Here is a 25,084-nt window from a genome sequence, read left to right as displayed (position 1 = left end):
CCCACCACCCCTTCTCTCTATTTGAAGATGTTGAATGCACAGTGACACACACAAAACGCTGGAGGAACTCAACACGCCAGGCAGCATCTATGGAGAGGAATAAACAATTTGACATTTCGGGGCAAGATCCTTGATCAGGTCCTTTTGAAGATGATTGGGTCCTGATGCAGAGTCTTGACCTGAAATGTCGACTGTTTATTTCCCTCCATAGATGCTGAATTCCTCCAGTATTTTGTGTGTTGCTCCAGATTTCCAGCATCTGCAGAATCCCTTGTTTTTGCACTTTGTGAATGAATCTTACTTCTTCATAAGTGTATACACAACTATTTGATGGAAGATTGGTCAGCTTTGTGAACTTTACTATCAAGGTCCACGACTGCTCCTGCTGCACACCATTTTCAGCTTTAAATGTTCATATTCATACAAGGAGCCATTTGGCCCATCAATGCCAGCTCCAGGGGCAATCTCATTTTGTCATTTCTTTCCCTCTAACCTATTCTTTCACTCTACCCTTGATTCTTCAATCACCCATCTACATGGGTGATAATTTATAGTTAATGAACCTACCAACCTGCATGTCTTTGGGATGTGGGGAGAAATCACATCACAGGGACACTCTGGGGTCAGGGTAACTATGAGTTCACAACCCTACCTGCTGCACTAACACGCAGCTCTTCGTGCTGTTCTGGAACAGAGATATTAGTCCACTACATTTCTCTAACCATGGGATTAAAACATACCCATGTTGTAAAAATTATTAAAAACTTTAGCCCAACAAACAATCTGCTGGAGGAACTCAACTGGTCGAGCAGTGTCGGAGGGATGAAAGAAACTGCTGATGTTTCAGGTTTCTGCAATCCTGCATCAAATAGATTAGCCCCAAGTAAGTGGAGTGGAATAAATAATGTTTCACTATTAGGTACTTTACAATATCTGTGATTTATTTATTGAACAAAATTTTGACTTATTTTTGAACCTCCCTTCTTTGCATGAGATAAAGGTTGTACCTGTCTCTTGGAAATGATCAAAGATTGCTTAGAAAAAGCTATGAATACCTCCAGGACTTAGTTCCATGGGATCTTGCTGTGTGCAAGTTTTCCAACAGAACAATGATTCCTGCACTTCAGTGTAATTCTCCACATTTCTCAGTGAGGCAAGTAAGTACTTTTTAAAATGTCCTCACCTACAAGAGGGCAGGCAAAAAATGGTAAAATCTCGGGGTACAAAAACAGCATTTACATTTCCTTCAGTGTTGAAACTGCTTCCTGTATTTCCCATATGCAGAGTGACTGATGATAACAGTTACGTTGGCCAAACCATCTTCTGGCAAAACATCCACTTCCTGCACAGTGGCTTCCTTATACAACCAGCTGAAAAGATGAAAAGCAACAGTGTTATATGTCTGCATCTTTATCTGAGCATTTCCATCCAGTAATCCATTAGAAACCACTCCTTGTCCCCCTGAACAGACCCGCATTATTTCTGCAGTACAACTTAAAAATGTTGACAGGCTAGAACTTCAGTCATAGAACACTATTGCACAGAAACATGCCCTTCAGTTCATCTGGTCTGTGCCAGCCCATTAATTTGCCTAGTCCCATCAATCTGCACCCAGACCATAGCCCTTCATGCCCCTCCCATCCAAGTACCTGTCCAAATTTCTCTTAAATGTTGAATCTGACCCTGCATTCACCACTTGCTCTAGCAGCTCATTCCACACTCTCACCACCCTCTGAGTGAAAAAGTTACCCCTCATGTTCCCCTTAAACATTCTATCTTTCACCCTTAACCCATGACCTCTCATTCTAGTCTCACCCAACCTCAGTGGAAAAATCCTGCTTGCATTTACCCTCTCTATACCCCTCATAATTTTGTATGCCTCTATCAAATCTTCTCTCAATCTTCTACGTTCTAGGGAATAAAGTTCTAAACTATTCAACCTTTCCCTAAATTTCAGATTCTTAAGTCCTGGCAACATCCTTGTGAATTTTCTCTACACTTTTTCCATCTTAGATTTTTTTTGAAGGTAGATGACCAAAACTGCACACAGTACACCAAATTAGGCCTCACTGATGTCTTATACAACTTCTACATAACATCCCAACTCCTGTATTATGAATGCCAATTTCTCAAGGACTTTTTACAACCCTATCTCCCTGTGACACCATTTTCAAGGTATTATGGATCTAAAATTTCCAAATCCCTTTGATCTACCACACTCTTTGTCCTACCCTAGTTGGTCTTCACAAAGTGCAACTCTTCATATTTGTCTGCATTATATTCCATCTGCCATTTTCAGCCCATTATTTCTAGCTGGTCTAGATCCCGCTGCAAGCCTTGGTAAGTTTTCCTTGCTGTTCACTACACCTCATTCTTGGTGTCATCCACTAATCCAGTTTACCACATTATCATCCAGACTGTTAATAAAGGTACAAGTAACAGTGAACCACTAGTCACAAGCCTCCAATGACAGAGGCTACTATCTACAACAACCATTCTCCAGCTTCTTCCGCAAAGCCAATGTTTAATCCAATTTACCACCTCGTCCTGAATGCCAAACATTCTCGCCAAACCTTCTTGACCAACCTTTCATGCAGGATCTTGTCAAAGCCATGCTAAAGTCTATGCAGACAACATCCACTGCCTTGTCTTCATCAACTTACCTGTTAAATTCCTTGAAAAAAATCTTCGAATGGTTTGTCATCACTTACTATGCACAAAGCCATGTTGACTATCCCTAATCAGTATGCCTATCCAAATGCTCATATGATGTCGGGCTCACAGGCCTATAACTTCCCAGCTTATTCTTAGAGGCTTTCTTAAACAATGGAACAATATTAGCTATCCTCCAATTCTCCAGCATCTCATAAGTGGCTAAGAATGTTTTAAATATATGTTAGAGCCCTTGCAATTTCTGCACTGGCCTCCCACAGGATTTAAGGGAACATATTATCAGGCCCTGAGGATTTATCCACCCTAATTTGCCTCAAGACAGTAAACACCACGTCCTTTCTAATCTGTACGGGGTGTATGACTTTGCAGCTGCATTGCTTCACATCTATAGATAAAAAATCCATTTAAGATCTCCCATCTCTATCAGCTCCACACACATTCTGATCTTTCAGAGGACCAATCTTGTCCCTTGCTGTCCTTTTGCTTTTAATATATTAGCAGAAGTTCTTAGAATTCTCCTTAACCTTGTCATGCCTTCTTTTAGCCCTCCTGATTTCCTCTTGCATGTCTTATAATTCTCAAGTACCTCATTTCTACATACCTGCCATGCATCTCCTCTTTTTTCTTAACCAGGGTCTTAATATCTTTTAAAAACCAATATTCCCTAAATCATTATTCTTGCTTCTTATTCTGATAGGCACATACAAACTCAGTACTCTCAAAATTTCACTTTTGAAGCCTCCCACTTACCAAGTACACCTTTGCCAGAAAATAACCTGTCCCAATCCACACTTGGCCAGATCCTTTCCGGTACCATCGAAATTGGCCTTTCTCCGACTTAGAATCTCAACCTGACAACCAGACCTATCCTTTTCTCTAACTGTCTTGAAGCTAATGACATTATCATTACTAGATGCAAAGTGCTTCCATACACAAGCTTCTGTTAGCTACCCTGTCTCATTGCTTAATAGGAGAGCTAGTATTCTCTCCATTTGGGACTTCTATGTACTGATTAAGAATTTTTTCCTGAACACGTTTGACAAACTCTTCCCCATTCAACCCTTTTACAGTATGGGAGTCCCAGTCAATATGTGGGAAGTTAAAATCACCTACTATCACAACCTTATGTTTCTTGCAACAGTCTGCAATTTCTCTACATAGTTACTCCTCTAAATCCCACAGACTGTTGGGTGGTTGTAATATATCCCAGTAACATGGTCATACCTTTCTTATTCCTCAGTTCTATCCATAAAGCCTCACTAGCTCTCCAGTCTGTCCTGTTAGAGCACTGCTGTGACATTTTCCCCAACTAGTAATGCCACACCTCTGCCTTTAATCCCTTCCACTCTTTCACGTCTATAACAACGGAACCCCAGAACACTGAGCTATCATTCTTGCCCCTCCTTCAACCAAGTGTCACTAATATCTACAGTGTTATAATTCCACATGCTGATCCTTACCCTAAACTCACCTGCCCTTCCTACAATTTCCCTTGCATTGAAATATACACAGTTTAAAACATTAGCTCCACCATGCTCATCATTGACTTTGTATGTCGGCTTAACAACATCATTCACCACCACCATTCCACTATCTTTACTGGTGCTCAGGTTCCCAACCCCTGCAACTCTAGTTAACCCACTCCCATGGGCAACACAGCAAAATTAATCCTCCTCCAGTTCAGGTACCAACCATCCCTTCTGTACAGGTCCCACCTTTCCTGGAAGAGAGCTCACAGATCCAAAAATCCAAAGGCCTCTCTTCTGCACCAATTCTTTAGCCACGTGTTAAAGTACAAAGTAAATTTATTATCAATGTACATATATGTCACCATATTCAAGCCTAATTCATTTTCTTGTGGGCATAATAAATCCAATGGCAACAGAATCAATGAAAGACAGCACCCAACAGAGCAGACAAACAACCAGTGTGCAAAATTCAACAAACTGTGCAAATACATAAGAAAAATAAAAAATAATAATAATAAATAAGCAAGCAATAAATAGAGGACATGAGATGAACAATCCTTAAAAGCAAGCCCATAGGTCGTGGGAAGATTTCAGTGATGGGGCAAGTGAAGTTATCCCCTCTGGTTCAAGAACCTGACGGTTGAGGGGTAATAACTGTTCCCGTACCTGGTGAGCCCTGAGACTCCTGTACCTTCTTCCTGATTGCAGCTCCGAGAAGAGAGCATGACCTGGGTGGTAGGGGTGGTGGGGGGGGGATGGTGGTATCCCTTATGATGGATTCTGCTTTCTTTTGATAATGCTCCATGTAGATGTGCTCAGTGGTGGGAAGGGCTTTACCCATGATGGACTGGGTTGTATCTACCATTTTTTGTAGGATTTTCCATTCAAAGGCATTGTTGTTTTCACATCAGGCTGTGATAGAGGCAGTCAATATATTCTCCACTAGACATCTATAGAGGTTTGTCAAAGTTTTAGTTGACATACCAAATCTTCACAAACTCCTAAGAGGTGCTGCTGTGCTTTCTTCATAATTACACATTCTTACTGGGCCCAGAGTTGGTCCTCTGAAATGATAACACCAAAGAATGAGGACTGGCTTGTGGACTTCCTGAAGTCAATAATCAGCTCCTTGGTCTTGCTGATATTGTTGTGGCGCCACTCAGCCAGATTTTCAATCTCCCTCCTATATGCTGATTCATCATCACCTTTAATTTAGCCAATGACAGTGGTGTTGTCAGCAAATTTAAACATGACATTGGAGCTGTGCTTAGCCACAGTCATAGTGTAAAGTGAGTAGAGTAGGGGTCTAAACACACAGCCTTGTGGTGCACCTGTGCTGATGGAGATTGTGGAGGAGATGTTGTTACCAGTCTGAACTGACTGGGGTCTGCAAGTGAGGAAATTGAGGATCCAATTGCACAACGAGATATTAAAGCTTACTGATTAGTTCTGAGGGTAACGTCGAGCTGTAGTCGATAAGGAGCATCCTGATGTATGCACCTTTGCTGTCCAGGTGTTCCACGGTTGACTGAAATGGCATCTGCTGCTGACCTGTTGCTCCAGTAGGCAAAGTAGAGCAGATCCAAGTCGTTTCTCAGGCAGCAGTTGAGAAGTTTCATCACCAACTTCTCAAAACACTTCATCACTGTGGATACAAGTGCTACTGGACAATAGCCATTGAGGCAGGTTACACGTTCTTCTTGGGCACCGGTATAATTGAAGCCTTGAAACAGGTAGGTACCTCAGACTTCCCAAGCGAGGGGTTACAAATCTCAGTGATTCAACCATCTTCCTAGCTCTGGCCTCATTAGCAGGAGTAACGGGTGCAAACCTGAGATCACAATCCTGGAGGTCCTATCCTTTAACTTAGCACCTAACTCACTTCGCAGGACCTAGTCACCCATCCTACCCATGTCATTGGTACTGAGGTGGACCATGCCCTCTGGCTGCTCACCCTCCCACTTAAGAGTGCTGTGGACTCAATCCAAGGTGTCTCTGACCCTGGCACCCAGGAGACAACAAAGCATCCAGGAGTTTGTTTTCATCCACAGAACCTCTTTTCTGTTCCCATATCCAACAAATCCCCTATCACTATGGCTCGCCTCTTCTCCGCCCTTTTCTTCTGAGACAATGAGCTAGACTCAGTGCCAGAGACTTGACCACCATGGCTTTCTTGTGTTAGGTCATTCCCCCGAACAGGATCCAAAGTGGTATACCTCTTGTTGAGGGAAACAGCCACAGGGGTACTCTGCATTGGCTGCCTATCCCCTTTCGCCCTCCTGATGGTCACCCAGTTACCTGTGTAACTACCTCCCTCTATGTCCTACCTGATCAACCCCTCAGCCTCCAAAATGATCTGGAGATCATCCAGTTCCAGCTCCAACTCCTGAACATGGTCTGTTAGAAGCTACAACTGGATGCACTTCTTGCAGATGTAGTTGTTAAGGCCATGGAAGTCTCTCTGCCTTCCCACACCCTGCAAGAGGAATGTTCCAGTATTGTCTGGCCTCCCCACTGCTCGAAATGTGCAATAAGAAAGATAAAATCATGGAAAAAAAAACTAAACTCATTTTATTGGTCCTTTCAAAGTGCCGACTTACATGCAATCCAATATCTCCTCGGGGACTGTGGTGTGCAAAATGTGCCGACTGCCCCCTCTCAGTTCAAACACCCTCTATGTAAACCGGCATCTCCTTGGGACTGCGGCGCATGAAATATGTCCTGCACCTTGGATGTAACTACCACCCTGTATATCCTGTCTTTCAACCCCTCAGCCTCCCGAATGATCTGGAGTTCATCCAGTTCCAGCTCCAACTCCTGAACATGATCTGTTAGATGCTGCAGAAGCTTCACCTTCAGTCACTTGTATTAAGTACACACTATGATAGTATGGCACTTAGAAGCATACTTTAAATATCTGGTTCCACTGAATTCTGTTACCATATTCTACATTTAATACAAGTTACTGAGATTGAATTTCCACTCTGTTAACTTCCACTATGAAAAGAATTGAAACTTGTTCTAAAGACGTGTGATTTAATTTTTACCTCAGTTGAGGTCCAGCCAAATTTACTTTGATGGTGAGGATCAGCTTTCCCGTTGCCTGCAAAACCGCCTCCTCAATTTTCCTTTTCAGTTCATCTATACCGTGTCCATGAAGAGCTGAAACTGCAATGGCGTTTGGATCTGTTTGTTGATAGCTTAAGAAGAAAGGAAAAGAATTATCCTACAGAGTCTTAGAGGAAGCATGATTAACTGGATAACCTTAAACTTAAATAAGAAATCTGTATGACATCAATAAAGTCAAAAGTCCTCTTCATTAAGACTTATTGTCACTTCAACAGAAACTTAATAGAGCACTATTCACAAAATACTGCTACCTGTGGGAATGGGGGAATGGAAAGAAATGAAGAGAACACGATAGGAAAAAGGAAAAAGTGAGATGGAGACATGCAAGAGTTAGTCAAGTCTTGATGAGAAATAAAACTTTTTTTAAAAATCACTTTTATGACGGCATAGTACATTCTTTAATGAATGCATTCTTTGAACAAGGAGTGATTATTGTTTTGAGAATTTTGAAATTTGTTAAGGATAAGGGCAGATCGGAGGTGTTGGTGTTGCAGTTGAACAAAGGAGACTATGGAGCTATGAGGGAGTAGCTGGCCAAAGTTAACTGGACGGATATCCTAGCAGAAAAGACAGTGGAACAGCAATGGCAGGTATTCTTGGGAATAGTGCACAAGGTACAAAATCAGTTCATCCCCCGGAGAAGGAAGGGGGGGAAGGGGCCACAGTGGTTGACAAAGGAAGTCAGAGATTGCATAGCATTAAAAAAAAGGACAGAGCTAAGGTGAGTGGGAGGACAGATGATTGGGAAATTTTTAAGGAACAACAGAACTTAACTAAAAAGGCAATATGGGGAGAAAAAATGAGGTACGAATGCAAGCTAGCCAGGAATATAAAGGAGGATAGCAAAAGCTTTTTCAGGTATGTGATGAGAAAGAAGATAGTTAAGAACAATGTTGGGCCCTTGAAGAATGAATTGGGTGAAATTGTTATGGGAAACAGAGAAATGGCAGAAGAATTTAATAAGTACTTTAGATCTGTCTTCACTAGGGAAGACACAAGCAATCTCCCAGATGTATGGTTTGGGCCAAGGACATAGGGTAACAGAGGAAATGAAACAGATTAGACATTAGGAAGGAAACGGTGATGAGTAGACTGATGGGACTGAAGGCTGACAAATCCCCAGGTCCAGATGGTCTGCATTCGAGGGTACTAAAGAAGGTGGCCCTGGAAATTGCAGATGCATTGGTAATCATTTTTCAATGTTCCTTAGATTCAGGATCGGTTCCTGAGGATTGGAGAATGGCTGATGTTATCCCACTTTTTAAGAAAGGAGGGAGGGAGAAAACAGAGAACTATTGTCCTGTCAGCCTAACGTCAGTAGTGGGGAAGATGCTAGAGTCCATTATTAAAGATGAAATAGTGGCATATCTAGATAGCAGTGATAGGATTGGGCCGAGCCAGCATGGATTTACCAAGGGCAAATCATGCTTGACTAATCTATTGGAGTTTTTCGAGGATGTAACCAGGAAGTTAGACAAGGGAGATCCAGTGGATGTAGTGTACTTCGATTTTCAGAAGGCATTTGATAAGGTCCCACATAGGAGTTTGGTGGGTAAAATCAGAGCTCATGGCATTGGGGGGGAAGATATTGACATGGATAGAAAACTGGTTGGCAGATGGAAAGCAAAGGGTAGCGGTGAATGGGTGTTACTCGGAATGGCAGGTGGTGACTAGTGGGGTACCACAGGGCTCGGTATTGGGACCACAGCTGTTTACGATTCACATCAATGATTTAGATGAAGGCATTGAGAATAACATCAGCAAGTTTGCTGATGATACTAAGCTGGGTGGCAATGTGACATGTGATGAGGATGTTAGGAGAATTCAGGGTGACTTGGATAGGCTGAGTGAGTGGGCAGATACTTGGCAGATGACGTTTAGTGTGAATAAGTGTGAGGTTATCCACTTTGGGAGTAAGAACAGGAAGGCAGATTATTATCTGAATGGTGTAGAGTTAGGTAAGGGAGAAATACAAAGAGATCTAGGAGTCCTTGTTCATCAGTCACAGCAGGCAGTGAAGAAGGCTAATGGAATGTTGGCCTTTATTACAAAGGGAATTGAGTACAAGAGCAAGGAAATCCTTTTGCATTTGTACAGGGCCCTGGTGAGACCACACCTGGAGTACTGTGTACAGTTTTGGTCTCCAGGGTTAAGGAAGGACATCCTGGCTGTAGAGGAAGTGCAGCGTAAATTCACAAGGTTACTTCCTGGGATGTCTGGACTGTCTTATGCAGACAGGTTAGAGAGACTGGGCTTGTACACGCTGGAATTAAGGAGATTGAGAGGGGATCTGATTGCACCATATAAGATTATTAAGGGATTGGACAAGATAGAGGCAGGAAATATGTTCCAGATGTTGGGAGAGTCCAGTACCAGAGGGCATGGTTTGAGAATAAGGGGTAGGTCATTTAGGACAGAGTTAAGGAAAAACTTCTCCCAGAGAGTTGTGGGGTCTGGAATGCACTGCCGCAGAAGGCAGTGGAGGCCAATTCTCTGGATGCTTTCAAGAAGGAGCTAGATAGGTATCTTATGGATAGGGGAATCAAGGGATATGGGGACAAGGCAGGAACCGGGTATTGATAATAGATGATCAGCCATGATCTCAAAATGGCGGTGCAGGCTCGAAGGGCCGAATGGTCTACTTCTGCACCTATTGTCTATTGTCTATTATTCCTTGGAGATTATGGAGGGTCAATCTGCAACTGCGTGTCTGCCAGGCCCAGGATAAAAAAAAATACTTACGACAATGCAGGATTTATTTGTCCCATGACTTGACAGTCTAAATGTCATCTTTCCATGCCACTGAACATATCTGTCTACCTGCACTGCACCTTTTTTGTAACTGCAACACTATCCTGCATTTTTTTGTTTTTAACTACCTTGGGTATGACATTATCTGTCCAGGCAGAATACAAACAAAAGTTTTCACTGTGTCTCGGTATATGTGATATTAATATATCAAGACAAAGTATAAGAAATTATGGGAGAGTATAAAAACAGTGAGAAATATGCCCTTTATGCATTATATATACTTATGGTATGCTCAACAACCACAATGTTCTTACCTGTCCACCAAATCAATTTTATTGTGGACCTCAATAATAGAATCTAGAAGTTGATTTGACAGCTGAAGATTCTTGAGAACGTTCAACACATTCACCTTCTGGTTGGTGGTTTCAGGGTGACTTATGTCTCTAACATGAACTATAATATCCTGGATAGAGAGAAGAGAACATTTTTATAAAACTAATCTTTTATATTAAATTGTATTCAAACATCATTGGAACAAAGGAAATTCATTTTTGCTATTTATCATTTAACCATGGCTCTGAATGGCTTTATTAGATTCCCTCTCAATATTTTTATTCTATTGAAAAGTTCTCTCAAGTGGGTTTTCTATTACCTTGAAGCTCTTTTAAGCATTGTTGAACTCTTGACATTTGGAAAGGAATGTAAAAGAAAGAAAGGTTAGGAAATCTTTACTCCAGATTATTACAGCTAGTTTAACGGTACCCACCTTGTGTTACTTGCCTCGATTATGGCCAAAGCTGACTCCGCTCTTATTTGAGACGTTATAATTGCATTTCTAGTGGGAGCTGCTCAGAAACAAGCTCAGTTTCACTGTTGTTTTCATTTGTTCATTATGTGCCATGTTGTATGACTTGGGCGATCGTGGTTTTTACTTGACCATCATTGATCTTGGCAAATTTTTCTACAGAAGTGGCTCGCCATTGCCTTTTTCTGGGCCATGCCTTTACAAGATGGGTGACCACAGCCATTCCCAGTGGTTGCATAATCAGGAATTGTGATATGCACCATCTGCTCCCTGGCTTCATGTGACCTTGATCAGGGGGGTGGGGGGCGCTGCTAAGCAGGTGGTACACCTTGATCAAGGGTAATCTTCAGGCTAGCAGAGGGAAGGAGTGCCTTATCCCTCCTTTGGAAGACATGTACCTCCACTCCACCATTCACACCATTGTTCATCCATTTCTAAACCAGGCACCATGTCAACTTGCCTGAAAGAAAAGCTGGGCTTTTCATGCTGATATGATTCAGCTTAGAATTAATTACTTGAGCTAAAACACAGAAAGTTACATTCCATGGCTCCTAACAATATCAGGTCTATGCACAGAGAAAACATGTGACAAAAACTTACTGAATGTGCCACATCCTCTAGAGTTGCTGAAAAGGATCCAATTAAGTTGTGGGGAAGTTGAGAGAGAAATCCAATGGTATCAACATAAAGGATTGTCATACGACTTGGAGTCAAGCCAGCATGAGTGGTAACATCAAGCGTAGCAAACAGCTGATCTCTGGGGTGAAGTCTTAAGTCTCCAGTCAGACTTTTGATCAGGGTGGTTTTGCCTGTATTGAAATGTGAAAGACACCAGGATTAAAACATATTCCATAGCCAAGAAAACAGGTTTTATTTACGTTTTCTAAGCCTGACAATACTTTACAAAATCACCCATTAAAAATTCAATTATTGTTAACTGTGCTAAAAAATTCCCAATGTAATTAACAGTTGTCAAAACCTATGGACTCACCTTCAAGAATTCTACAACTCTCAGTACTATTGTTCTCAGTATTATTTATTAACTTAGTTATTTATTGTTTTCTTTTGCATTTGCATAGTTTGTCTTACTTCGCAATTTAGTTGTCTGTCAGTCTTTTTGTGTAGTTTTTCAATGATTCTACTGTATTTATTTGTTATTGTGAATGCCTCCAAGAAAATATATCTCAGAGAGGTATATACTGACATATACATACATTGATAATAAATTTACTTCGAACTTTGAACACATCTTCATCTTGTTCTGAAACATCGACTGTTTATTTCCCTCGATTGATGCTGCCTGATTTGATGAGTTCCTCCAGCGTTTTGTGTGTGTTGCTCGAGATTTCTAGCAACTGCAAATCACTTGTGTTCATAATTAACAATAATGCAGAACTTATAACATGTAAAATACCCAAACGTTTTTCACTTTCTTTGTTTAATGAAGTAGAACTACTTTCATTTTAATTACTTGGAAGAGCTTACTGTAGATAAATAGAAGGAGGCCGTTTGGCCCAATGGATTCCTGTCCACTCTCAGTTTATAAGGATATAGCTTTCTTCATTCACAAATATTAATTAATATAAGTGTAATGTCCTGGTTAAGATTCTTAATGCTATGCTGCAGGTATTTTATTTTAGCAGTTCTGTAAGAGCAGTCTGTACTGCTCTCAGCCTGTTTGGGTTTGAGTTGAGATAAGAAGCTTTGTCATTCAACTTAGGAATGTAGTGTCAGCCAATCAGGATGGTGGATTTGGGAGGAGGCTCTAGAGGACGCAGGCGAAGAAGTCTTGGTTGGTGTGCACTGGAAGTAAACAGGGTGATAAAGGATGCTTTGTGCAGATGAATAGCTTCAAGAAGAACCAATTCTCCCATGGGAGACCTGTTTGTTTGAGATGGTTTTCGAGCGACGTTCGGAAGGTGGTGAGTGTTTTCACACAGGCCCAGCGTGTGAGTGACAGAGAAGTTTAAGATGAGCTCTAACTTAAGTGCACATTTGACGGTTTAAGAGTAATGGGCCCTTTTAGTTTTTTTTTCTTTCTTTAATTTAATAACTGTTTGCTTAAATTAACATTCTTAAATATACTTTTAATTGTATGCCATGTACAATCTGTTACTTCTTACCGGGGGCAGTAACTCACACAGGATGCACACAAACCGGGGTTTGGGTGGGCAAGACATCCCAACCTCACAGATTTGGCAGGACAGAAGTTGTATACATCCTAGATGTACAAAGTTGTGGAATCCGGTGACTGTCAGTGAGGGGCTCAAGCCGGTTTTCCGGAGACACCCAGCATAAGGGGGTTTCATAAGCAATCAGAATCTGGTTTAATATCACTGGCTTATGTTGTGAAATTGGTTATGCGGCAGCAATACACTGCAATATATAATAAAAATTGTAAATTACAGTATATATATTAAATTAAACAAGTAGTGTAAAAACAGACATTAAGAAGTGGTGAGGTAGTGTTCATGGGTTCAATGTGCATTCAGAAATCTGATGGCAGAGGGGAAGAAGCTGTCCTGAATCGCTGAGTGTGTGTCTTCAGGCTCCTGTACCTCCTCCCTGATGGTAGCAATGAGAAGAGGGCATGCCCTAGGCATTGAGAGTCCTTAATGTGGATGCTGCCTTTCTAAGCTATTGCTCTTTAAAGATGTCCTGGATGCCGGGGAGGCTAGTGCCCATGGTGGAGCTGACCGAGTTTACAAATTACTGCGGTGTATTTCAATCCTGTACAGTGGCCCCTTCGTAACAGATGGTGATGCAGCCAGTTAGATTGCTCTCCATGGTAAATCTGCAGAAGTTTTTGAGTGTCTTTGGTGACACCTCCAAGAGGACCACAACCTTGTTGTGGTTTGGAGGCTTGTGTGCCACAATGACCCAGACAGCTATGTTGGCTGGGGTCAGGATTTTATGCTTTGGCTCTTGGTAGAGTCACCAATGCCAAACAGGTCAAAGAGTAGAGGCCAGACTAAGAGTTTGGCTCAAGGTTTGGCTGTTCAGCTCAGCGCCAATAACCCTGACTGGTAAAACAAAATTGTTATAGAAACAGCAATGAAGAACCCTTTTACACCTCAGTGTGATGGTATTCCTGAGTCTCCACCCGGGACTTGCATGTCTGACAGTAGTGAAAATTGAGAGGAAGCTACTAACTTGATGAAGGAAACCCTGAACATCGCCTGAGATGGAGACCTTCATTGCTGCCCTAAACACCAGTGGCATAGTGAGCAGTAAGTAAATTTGGTGACATGCCAAATCTCCTCAAATTTCTGATGAAATATAGCTGCAGTTGTGCCTTATTTGTAACTGCATCAATATGTTGGGCCCAATGTTTACTTGCATAATTTTATTTTGTTTGAGTAAAGACCAGAGGACAACGTATCCCCTTGGAGTTCTACTGATTTTTTTAGCCGAATATAGAACTTACCACAATTAGTGTAGCCCATGACAGATATAACTGGGAACTCTCTACGCTTTCGTTGAGCTCTCAACAGTTGCCGTTTTCGTCTTAGCTTCTCCAAGGCTGCTCTAATCTTCAGTTCCCTCCCCTTGAGGAGGCGCTGCTGAGCCTCCATGAAGGTCTCACCTGGAAAATGGTAACTGCATTAACTTGTATGAACCATAACAGCACAAAAAATAGAAGCGGAACACTATTTGGCCCCTAGTGCCTGCACCGCCATTCAGTAACATCATGGCTGATCTTTTATATTGGCACAACTTCTCTGCCGTAACCACACTCTGTCTATACTGTTTTCTGTTTTCGTAAGGCAGCCAACATAATCAAAGACCCCTCCCACCCTGAATATTCTCTTTTCTCCCTTTCCTATTGGGCAGAAGATACAAAAATCTGAAAGAATACACCACCAGATCAAGGTCAGCTTCATCCCACTACTGTTGGACTATATGAATGGACCTCTTGTACTTTAAAATGGATTCTTAATCTCATAATCTACCTCTTCATGGTCTTATTGTTTGCCTGCACTGCACTCTCTCTGTAACTGTAGCACTATATTCTGCACTGTTATTCCTGTTCCCTTGTACTAACTCAATGTACTGATCTGATGTGATGAAGTGATTTGTATGGTTGGCCCTGGGAGGAACGCTGTTTCATTCAGCTGCATACACGTGCATGGTTGAATGACAATTGAATTTGAACATGAACTTGGATGGCAAGCAAATCAAAGTTTTTCACTGTACCTCAGTACACAGGACAACAATAAACCAATTTACTAATGGTACAGTGGGTAATGCTGTTGCCTCTATTCCAGCAACTGGGTTTCACACACACAATGTTTCAGGAGCAGTGTCTTCCCCTCCACCATCAGATTTCTGAATGGACAATGAACCCTTAAACACTGCCTCAGTACTTTTTCTCTCCTTTTGCAATACCTATTCAAAATAATTTTCTTTTTTAATATTGCTTCTTATCGTAAGCTATAATTTTATTACTATGTATCGCAATGTACTACTACCACAAAACCAATTTCACAACATATGCCAGTGATATTAGACCTGATTCTGATTTTAGTGTTGGTTGTGTGGAGTTTGCAAGGTCTTTCTGGAAATGCATGAATTCCCCTGGGTATCATGTTTCCTCTCACATTCCAAATACGAGCTGGCTAGCAAACTAATTAGTTGCTTCAAACTATCCCTGGTGTAGGTGGGTGGTACGAATTGATTGGTATGTGAATGAAAATAGGCTAGAAGGAAATATATGGGTGAGTGGGACGGACAGGAATGCAGAGACTTGATGGTGTAAAGTGGCTTCCTATATTGTTAAAAAATGAAAATATGACAATGGCATATCCTCTAATATCCTTAAATCAGAAAGATTATTAATTTCTGCTTCAGTACTGTAAGATCTGTAGGGTCATAAATTCCACTGCTTCATTACTGAAAGTTTTTTTCTCATCTTGGTCTTGAATGTCTGGCCTGCTGTGAGGCTGTGACCCTTGGTTCTCGATGTCCTAATGTGAGAAACAGTAAAATCAACATCTACCTGTAGGAACTCTGCATGTTGTAATAAGATCAACTCTCAGTCTTCAAGAAAGTACAGGCTCAGTTTGCTTAAGTTCTCCAATAATGATAAAACTGTCATCTCAGTAACCAATCTGGGAACCCTTGCTGTACGTCCACTTTTACAAGTATATCGTTCTTTAGGTAGGAAACCAAGCTTTACTTATTACAGATGCAGTCTTTCCAGGATACCATATATTTGGAAGATGACCTCTTCACTCTTATTATCAAACTCTCTTTCAACAAATGCCAATGCATAATTTTCCTTCCTATGACCTCAGATTCAGATTCATTTATTTATCACATGCACGTGGAAACATTCAGTGAAATGTGTCATTTGCGTTAACGACCAGCACAACCTAAGGATAAGCTGGGGACAGCTTGCAAGTTTCACCACATGAGCTGGTGCCACATAACACACACACGATGTTCAACAGAGCAACACAGAACACACCAAGCAACAAAAACGACGAGATAATTGGTAATTAACCTCACAGACAGAAATCATGCAAGAGCTGAAATATTACCTGACCCCATGATATACCTGGATCCACCACCTTGTTGGTCTAAATGGGCCAATTCATTTCTCAACTGGGACCTGTCAAATAAAGGCAAAACAATGGAGAACCAAAGACTGGAGATGCAGGAATCCAGAGCAACCAACAATAGAGCAAAACAGCACAGAAACAGGACCTTTGGCCCATCCAGTCTGTGCCTAATGTGCTGGGTCAAACAGCGTCTCGGGGTAGGGGGGCAAACTGGTTGATGTTTCATGTTCAGATGCTGCATCAGGAGTGCGATCTAAGATCGTGATCAAAACATAGATAATTCCTTTCTCTCTACTGATACTGCACAACTCACAAAGTTCCCCTAGCAAGACTGTTCGTTGCTCCAAAAGAAATGAAATATTTAATTAAAAACAGCAAAGGCATTCTTAGCAGAAGTGGCTAGTACAAGTACAAGTCTGGCTAGTATATACTACAGAAGAATTTTGCAAAAATTTAAAAATTATATTTAAATAGAAAAAATAAATTAAATACTATTTCACTGCATAATTTAATTGTGTAACAACTCTTTTTAATATGTGCAACTCCTTCTTCTTAAGCAGTTCACTAGGATTGAGGCTGACTGGCATCCACTCTTATTACATGTGATTTGAGATGGCAAATGAGGTGATTAAGGGAACTGAATGAAATTGAATGCTTCGTACTTTGTGAATAAATGTTGCATTGGTGTTTTCCCAGCAGTTTACAGATAACAAGAAAATTTTACAGAGATTTGTACTTCCTTATCAAGTATGACACCAAGGCTTCAGGTGTGATTTCCTTTGGGTGTGTGGGTGAAGAGTGAGGGGGGAGGGGGAGAGGATGATGGGTGAGGGGGTATAGGGGTAAGAGGGGAGTGTGGGTTGATGGGAGAGGGAGAGAGATGCAGCAACACAACTCTTACCTCAGGTAAGGGATCTCAGCGAGTGCTATCTGCAGTTTGGCTTCTTTGGTACGAGCATTGCAATGGAAGATGTGAAGGACGATGGAATACCGGTCAAAAACTTTAACACCCCAAGTAGACTCCAGCTCTTTCTAAAATATACAGACATAAATATCTTATCAATTCTCCTTCTCCAGAGAATAAATTGTGTAATGAAATGATAAATAAGCATAATGCAGCAAATAACACACACAAAATGCTGGTGGAACACAGCAGGCCAGGCAGCATCTATAAGGAGAAGCACTGTCGACGTTTCGGGCCGAGACCCTTTGTCAGGACTACAGCAAATGATTATTTTTAAAAGTTTGTAAGTTTGATGACCCTAGTTTAATATTGGAACAAAAATAATGAACAATATCAAAAGCAAACCTAAATCTATCGTCTAAAATTCTCACAGATCTGCAGCTAGAACTGAAAAAATTTCTTCTTTTAATAGGTATATAATTAATTTTTATTTTCTGTTCACAAAAATATAAAAGCCTTGACACGAAACAAACATCAAAGAAATTACTGTATATCATAATGGAAGAAAGAAAGATTAGCTTTATTTAAGACTGTAAGACATAGCAGCAGAGTTAGGCCCTTCAGCCCACTGAGCCCACTCCACTATTTCATCATGGCTGATCCCAGATCCCATTCAATCTCATACACCTACCCTCTCACCATATCCTTTGATAGCCCGACCAATAGGAATCAAACAACTTCCACTTTAAATATACCCATGGACTTGGCCTCCACTGCAGTCTATGGCAGAGCTTTCCACACATTCATCACACTTTGCCTTAAAAAAATTCCTCCTTCCTTCTGTTCTAAAAGATCATCCCTCAATTTGAGGTTGTGCTCTTACATATCACATGTATGTCAAAACACAAATGTTATGCGTTGTTGTGAGTCAATGACTGACACAGTCTGATGTGTGATGGGTGCAGCCTGCAAGTGTTACCACGTTTCTGGCACCAACAAATGCAAAAGTCTTCTATAACTCGGGTGCCCAGGGCTTTTGCACTGTACTGTAGTAATTTTATGTACAGCTGCCCTGCTGCAAAAAAAAAAACAAGTTTCATGACATATGTGAGTGATGATAAACCTGATTCTGATATGGGTTTCTTTTGTGGACTGAGAATGGTAAGGGGGCTGGGAGAAGGGAATCACAGTTGAGAAAAAGGGAAGGGAAAAGGGAGCGAATGGGAAACACTAGACAGACATTCTGTAACAATTAATAAACCAATTGTTTGGAATCAAATGTCCTTACCTGGTGTCTCAGGACTGGGCGTGTCTGTATTCCTTCTCTGCCACCTGTTCCACCCCGCCCCCCCCCCCCCCCCCCCCCCGTGGTGCTTCACCCTTGCCATTCCCAACATCCTTTGCTCCCGCCAGATTTACAAAGTTGTTCTCCACTCCATGTTGACAAATATAGTAATGTGCAAAAGTCTTAGGCATCTAGGTATATATATTGTCAACAGTTTTGGGCCTCTTATCTCAGAAAGGATGTATTGTCATTGGAGAGAGTCTAGAGGAGGTTCAGGAGGATTACTCCAGGAATGAAGGAGTTAACATACGAGGAGTATTTGGCAGCTTTGGGCCTGTGGTCACTGGAATTTAGAAGAATGTGTGGGGATCTCAATGAAACCTACCAAGTGTTGAAAGGACTAGATAAGGTGGATGTGGAGAGGATGTTTCCTCAGGTGGGGGTAACCAGAATTAGAGGGCACAGCCTCAATACTGATGGGTGACCTTTTAGAACAGAAGCAAGGAGGAATTTTTTTAGCCAAAGAGTGGTGAACTTGTGGAATGTTCTGCCACAGACTGTGGTGGAGGCCATGTCAGTGGGTAAATTCAAAGCAGAAGTTGATAGATTGCTGATTGGTTGGGGCATGGTGAGAGGGCAGTTGTATGGGGTTGAATGGGATCTGGGATCAGCCATGATGAAATGACGGAGAAGTCTTGATGGGATGAATGGCCTAATTCTGCTCCTATGTCTTATGGCCTTGTACATGTGCCTAAGATTTTTGTATAGAACTGTACATTTTTGGAAGGTGGGAGGAAACTGGAACACTCAGAGGAATGCCACATGGTAATGGGAAGAATGTACAAACTCTTTAGAGACAGCAACGGGACTTGAACCTGATCTTACAGCATTATGCTAACCACTGAAAGTTTCTGTATGGCCTTCTACAAATGTAAGTTAGTATTGTATTGAATTGACTTTATTTGAACTGGATGCATTCCATGTTTTCTGGAATGAAATACTCCAATAAATAAATCATTTTTAAGATTTAAAGAATTTATATCTTCCTTTACAAGTTTCTCTGGCAGGCTCCAGCTAACAATGCAGGTTTTGTAGACCACTTTCCAGTATCTTCACTGAGTGTGACTTGGCTGATGAGAGCACTCTCAGTCTATTTGGCTTTGGGATACATCACAATTAAAGCAGCTAATATACTCATTAAATGATCAGGAACATTTGCTTTTTAGTGTCTGGGGATTACAGGATCAGATTCTGAGCAGGAAGCATAAATTACCTTAAATCCAATGAAGGCAATCCGGCTAAGTTACTATAGGAGGAAAGTCAGACCTATAACATTCTTACTTAGTAAACTCAGTTTTACACTCAGAATACCAAGAACAGAACAAAACAATATAGCACAGGAGCAGGCCCTTCGCCCCACAAACTTGTGTCAAACTAATTAAATTAGTAAGCTAATGCCCAACTAAACTAATTCCTTCTGCCTACACAATGCCACATTCCTCTATTCCCAATGTATCCATGTGCCTGTCTAAGACACTCCTAACCACTTCTATTTTATTTTCCTCTGCCACTCAGGGGGAACCCACAGGGTGTCACAGGGAGAACGTGCAGATTCCACAAACACACACACACACCTACACCTGGGTCTCTGCAGCTTCAATATTATGAACTATTTTCTAACATACAATAGTGTTTCTGTGTAAGTATCACAGATCTGACATATTAAGCTCTTTACTCATGATACGCAAATTAACAGCCTCTGCTGGTGCAATAATACCACCAAAACTCTGTAAACTGTTACTGAGTAATAGGGATCATGGAGACAATACTTATATATTCCAGGACAATTTAAGATATGGACAAATGCATGGGCACACTATCATCATCAGTTTCCCCTCCCAGCTATACACCAACTTAATCACATGCTGGTCCTTCACTGGTACTGAGTCTAAATTCTGAAACACACTCCTCTTCAGCACCAAGGTGTACCAGAAGTGCTGCGGTTGTTTTAGAAGTTCGATAGCCAGGCTCTTAAGGGCTATTAGGAATGGGTAATAGATACTTTACAGAGATGAACAACATTTTAAAGACATTTGAACAGGTACATGGATACAAAAGTTTCCCAACCTAGAGTCCATGGACCCCTTGGTTAACGGCAGTGGTCTATGGCATAAAAAAGGTTGTGAAACCTTGCTTTAGAGGGATACAGGCTAAATGTGGGCAAATGGGCCTAGCTTAGCCAGCATATGCCACTTAAGCCAAAGAGCCTATTTCTGTGCTGTATAACCCTGTGGCTCTAGATGCTCATATTCCCAAAAAGGTAAAAAAATAACTTTTACCCTTGTGATTGTCCTAGTTCTTGCTGTCAGCTATTTAACACGTACACATCACGATCAATTCTTTCTTAATGCATTCTGCTCATGTGAAGATCTTTACCTCCGATATTGCAGACAGTCTTTCAACATTCATAAATACTGCAGTAATTTGTGGCATCCCTTTAATTATTTCTGTAAAACAATTGTACAAATTAAATTGCTTATAATTTCATTACTGGAGCAGTTAATCTTCAAAATTATTATTAAGCAATTGTTTTCAGGTATCTTGAGTTTATAAAATAAAAGCTGATAAAGATATAAGACTTCTACTACAACGAAGGATCGCCAAAGTAGCTTGATCATATAATAGTACAATAACTACACAAACTTGCTAGTGTTCCAATAAAAGTTTCTTAAAGTTGAATGGCAACCTACAGCAACTTCATAAAACTAAGTTTTATTGGTTAGTATTGTTTTTAATGCACTGATGAAGTTCAGTGAAACACTTGAAATTTAAATGGTTAACTACCAGAAAAGGCAGTGTAAAGATATTAACTAGATATCAGTATCATTTTCAGTCATATTTTCAAAATATGATATTTAGACTTTTTAAATAAGTTTTTACCTGTAAGAGTCTCAAAATTGCCTTTGCCAAAAACTAGTTTGTTATCTGGACTTTTTGTAGAAAGGATGAGTTTATCAACAACCTGCCAGTTGGGCAAAGTATTTACAAGAGCAACTGCTTCGGCCATTTGAAGTTCACCTTGTGAAAGAAGAAAGGAAGAATGAGATAATCTCAAATTAACAGTGCAAATAAAACAATGCACAATCGCATCTGGTCTGGAGTAGTTTAATCCTGCAACAAGGCACCAGACGGCCGATGAACAGAGCCTATTCATATAACAGTGTGAAAATAATGTCAAACCAATGCATATGCAAACAACTAACAAGAATGAAAGAAGAAAAAAAAGTGTAAACCAAGAATATCTTAAATCTTGAAATACAGAACTGCACTGGGGAGATTGTGTAACAAGACTAAATTTCAACATTGATGCAGCCTATCAACACATTCAGATACAAAGAACTAGAGCATAGTTTTTGAATGATCTAGATAATTTGGTTTAAGAGTCTGAGAAAAGAAGGCATGCTAATACCTCTACTTTCTTAGAAGCTCGCTTACATTTGGCATGTAACCACAGGCTTTGATGGGATAAAACGGAACTAGATTGCACGTGCAAGAACTATGATGACTATATTATAATTATGATCCAACAAATCCAACAGAGAATTTAGGACGAACATTTGCACAAACAGTTGCAAGATTGTGGAACTCACAAACAGAAGGAGGTAACAGCAGGCATATATTGTAAGGGATAAAATTAATGAACTATGTTATTGAGGATAGATATGAAGATTAGAGGATAAAAACGTTCACATACACATGGTGTTGAAAAGACTTGATATGAGCAAGTGAATTAGGGCAGGAAAATGTCACTCAGTCATCTGAGCATCATCATCATCATTATGTACAGTGTTATATGACGTGGATATTCATGGTCTTTGACCATGATTGTGCTTGTCACATTCTTCTACAGAAGTGGTTTGCCATTGCCTTCTTCTGGGCAGTGTCTTTACAAGACAGGTGACCCCAGCCATTATTAATACTATTCAGAGATTGTCCGCCTGGCGTCAGTGGTTGTGATGTGCACCAGCTGCTCGTACGACCATCCAACAACTGCTCACATAACCTGGATCAGGGGCTAAGCAGGTGCTACACCTTGCCCAAGGGTGACCCGCAGGCTAGCAGAGGGAAGGAGACCTTACACCTCTTTGGTAGAGACATATCTTCACCCTACTACCCATTATTTAATGTTCATAGCTGATTGGCTTGTAATCTCACCTCCATATTTCTGAATATCCACTACAACTTTTCACCCTGTTTATTCAGAACATATCACTGCCTTAAAAGTATCTGAAGGTTCTTTCTGCTGTGCTTTCAGGAAGAAATTCCAAAGACTTACCATCTCATGGAAAAATCAACCTCATCCACAGTCCAAGGATGTACCGGTAGTTAAGTTAATTGGTCATAGTAAATTGTCCTGTGATTTGGCTAGAATTAAATCAGGGGAAATACTCAGCGGTGTGGCCCGAAGGGCTGGAAGGGCCTATTTTGTGCTGTACCTCAAGAATGAATGAACAAATAAAGTTGCCCTCAGGACTAAGTTCTCTCTCACTCTTCCAAACCATTAGATATGTCTAACCTGTCCAGACTTTCCTCATTCCAGGTACAGGTTTAAAAAGACTTTTTCTGAACTCCTTCCAACACATTAACGCATGAAGAAAGTGACCGATTTGTGCACAGACCACTATTACCAATCATACCAACGCTCTAACTAACTGAAGCATATCATCCCAACTTGTGTATTCAATTCCCCTGGTAATAAAGATTAAACTTCTTCTGCTTTTCTAATTAATTACTGCACTAATCTTTTGCAAATTATTCAGAAGGACACCCAGATCTCTCTACATCTCTACTGTAATATTTTACCTGTTAGATAATCTGAACTAATGTTCATTTTCCTATCCAAGTGTAGAGTTTCACATTTTCCCACATGGTATTCCATTTGCCAGATCTTTTCCCACTCACTTAACTTGTATCTCTTGGTTGTCTCTGTATGTCCTCACCACCACTTGCTTTTCTCCCAGTGTCTGTGTTAACATCAAATTTAGTAACCATGCCATTAGTACACCCATCCAAGTCATTTAAACAGGCTGTAGAAAATTCTGACCCTACCATCAATCTCAGTGGAATACTACTCATCATATTTTGCCAGCGAGAAAAAGAGACATTTATGCCTCATCTTTATTCCCCATTAGCCAGCCAATTTTCATAACGCAAACATGAGGAAATCTGCAGATGCTGGAAATTCAAGCAACACACACAAAATGCTGGTGGAGTGGAGCAGGCCAGGCAGCATCTATAGGAAGAAGTACAGTCAACGTTTCAGGCCAAGACCCTTCGTCAGTCAGCTGTACTTCTTCCTATAGATGCTGCTGGGCTGATTGCGTTCCACCAACATTTTGTGTGTGTAGCCAATTTTCAGTGTGTGTTTCTATGTTAAATTTTATTTTCCACTGCAAATTTAATGCAGCACCTTACTGAATACTAGTATACACCACTGAAACATATTTTATATTAGTTAGTAACAAGTTTACCTGTTGTGAGATGTTGTTTCTTTGCTCCCCACTTAACATTTGGATGAACAACAAATACTCTGTGCCCTCCTTCAGAAGGAGCAAATGCTTGTCCCTGAAGAAGTTCTTCATATTCACTCTCTTCTATTTCACAGTCCAGTTCCGTTATCACCTCATCATCCCCACCACCTTGTTTTTCAGTTCTTGATTTCCTACTGCAAGTATCTTTCATGCTTTTTGAATTACTCTGACTTGTGGCAAAACACCTCGCAGAGTTCCATGATAAATTTCGGGGGCATAGATTTTTCAATAAATTAATAGGGACATTTTTGTTCATCAGAACCAGTTTTGGCTGGTAAAACAGTAAGTCTGATATCCTCCTACAAGTTAGGGTTGAACATAATTTCAAAGAGTAGAGTCTGTTCAGGAGATGTGGTAAAGGCATTTTCGAGATATTCCTTAGCAATCCCATGGCTGCAAGAATCACTTGGACACCAAGGTTAACAGGCTGAAGTTTCCAAAACCACGTGCTGATAACATCTTTACGGCAGGTAATTGATTCTCAATTCTCCATAAACAGCTATGGCCACGGTCAGTTTGATGGTGCATTGAAATCGAAAACACCAAAATAAATCTCTAGAACCAAACCTAAACGCCAGGAAACTCGGCAGCTTTTGACAACCAGAAATTGCTCCTGGAGCCTTCAGAGGTATAATCTCCGTCCCCAATTCTAATCTGTAGCGTTTATTTCAATATATCTTTATCACACCCTGATCAGCCCACACACAAAAAAAACTTCAGCTGTCTGGCACGAACTAAATTTGATTCCAAATATTTCAGAAACACAGTCATCCACATTGGTTTGTCTCCTCACTGTTCTGGTTTCCTCGGCCGGAACGATTAAACTGGGACACCCAAACAGACCCGTGTGGCATATAATATGCGATTTTTTGAAGGACAATCTTCAAGCATTTAGTCATAACAGATTATTACA

At 40.8% G+C, this 25,084-nt stretch overlaps 1 protein-coding gene across 3 annotated transcripts; it reads right to left on the bottom strand.

The window, feature by feature from the left end:
• Positions 1-14: 14 nt before the first annotated feature.
• gtpbp6 (GTP binding protein 6 (putative)) lies at positions 15-24,971 on the bottom strand. 3 transcript variants are annotated; one of them, XM_059963808.1, is made up of 11 exons: positions 24,112-24,971; positions 21,521-21,658; positions 21,017-21,087; positions 17,293-17,423; positions 16,371-16,441; positions 14,255-14,413; positions 11,428-11,636; positions 10,337-10,485; positions 7,190-7,342; positions 5,127-5,206; positions 1,250-1,370 (listed from the first exon to the last, which is right to left on the bottom strand). In XM_059963808.1, the coding sequence occupies exons 1-10, from the start codon at positions 24,560-24,562 to the stop codon at positions 5,134-5,136; spliced, it is 1,605 nt and encodes a 534-aa protein (XP_059819791.1). In that variant the 5' UTR covers positions 24,563-24,971; the 3' UTR covers positions 1,250-1,370; positions 5,127-5,133. The 3 variants fall into 3 exon arrangements, with proteins under 3 accessions (XP_059819792.1, XP_059819790.1, XP_059819791.1); XM_059963807.1 differs by lacking the exon at positions 5,127-5,206 and having other exon boundaries at positions 16-1,370; XM_059963809.1 differs by lacking the exons at positions 5,127-5,206; positions 14,255-14,413 and having other exon boundaries at positions 15-1,370.
• Between the last annotated feature and the right edge of the window lie 113 nt (positions 24,972-25,084).

Source organism: Hypanus sabinus, chromosome 3 (assembly GCF_030144855.1).
Source record: "Hypanus sabinus isolate sHypSab1 chromosome 3, sHypSab1.hap1, whole genome shotgun sequence".
Lineage (NCBI taxonomy): Eukaryota > Metazoa > Chordata > Chondrichthyes > Myliobatiformes > Dasyatidae > Hypanus > Hypanus sabinus.
The sequence above is the reverse complement of the archived record's forward strand: the minus strand, read 5'-3'. Positions and strand labels throughout refer to the sequence as shown.

Coding starts and splice junctions, on each gene's coding strand:
- gtpbp6 (XM_059963807.1), bottom strand. CDS start 24,562: ATGGGATTGCTAAGGAATATCTCGAAAATGCCTTTACCACATCTCCTG. Junction 16,442..17,292: donor GCTGAGATCCCTTACCTGAG/GTAAGAGTTGTG, acceptor TTTATTTGACAG/GTCCCAGTTGAGAAATGAAT. Junction 7,343..10,336: donor AAAATTGATTTGGTGGACAG/GTAAGAACATTG, acceptor TTTCTTCTTAAG/CTATCAACAAACAGATCCAA.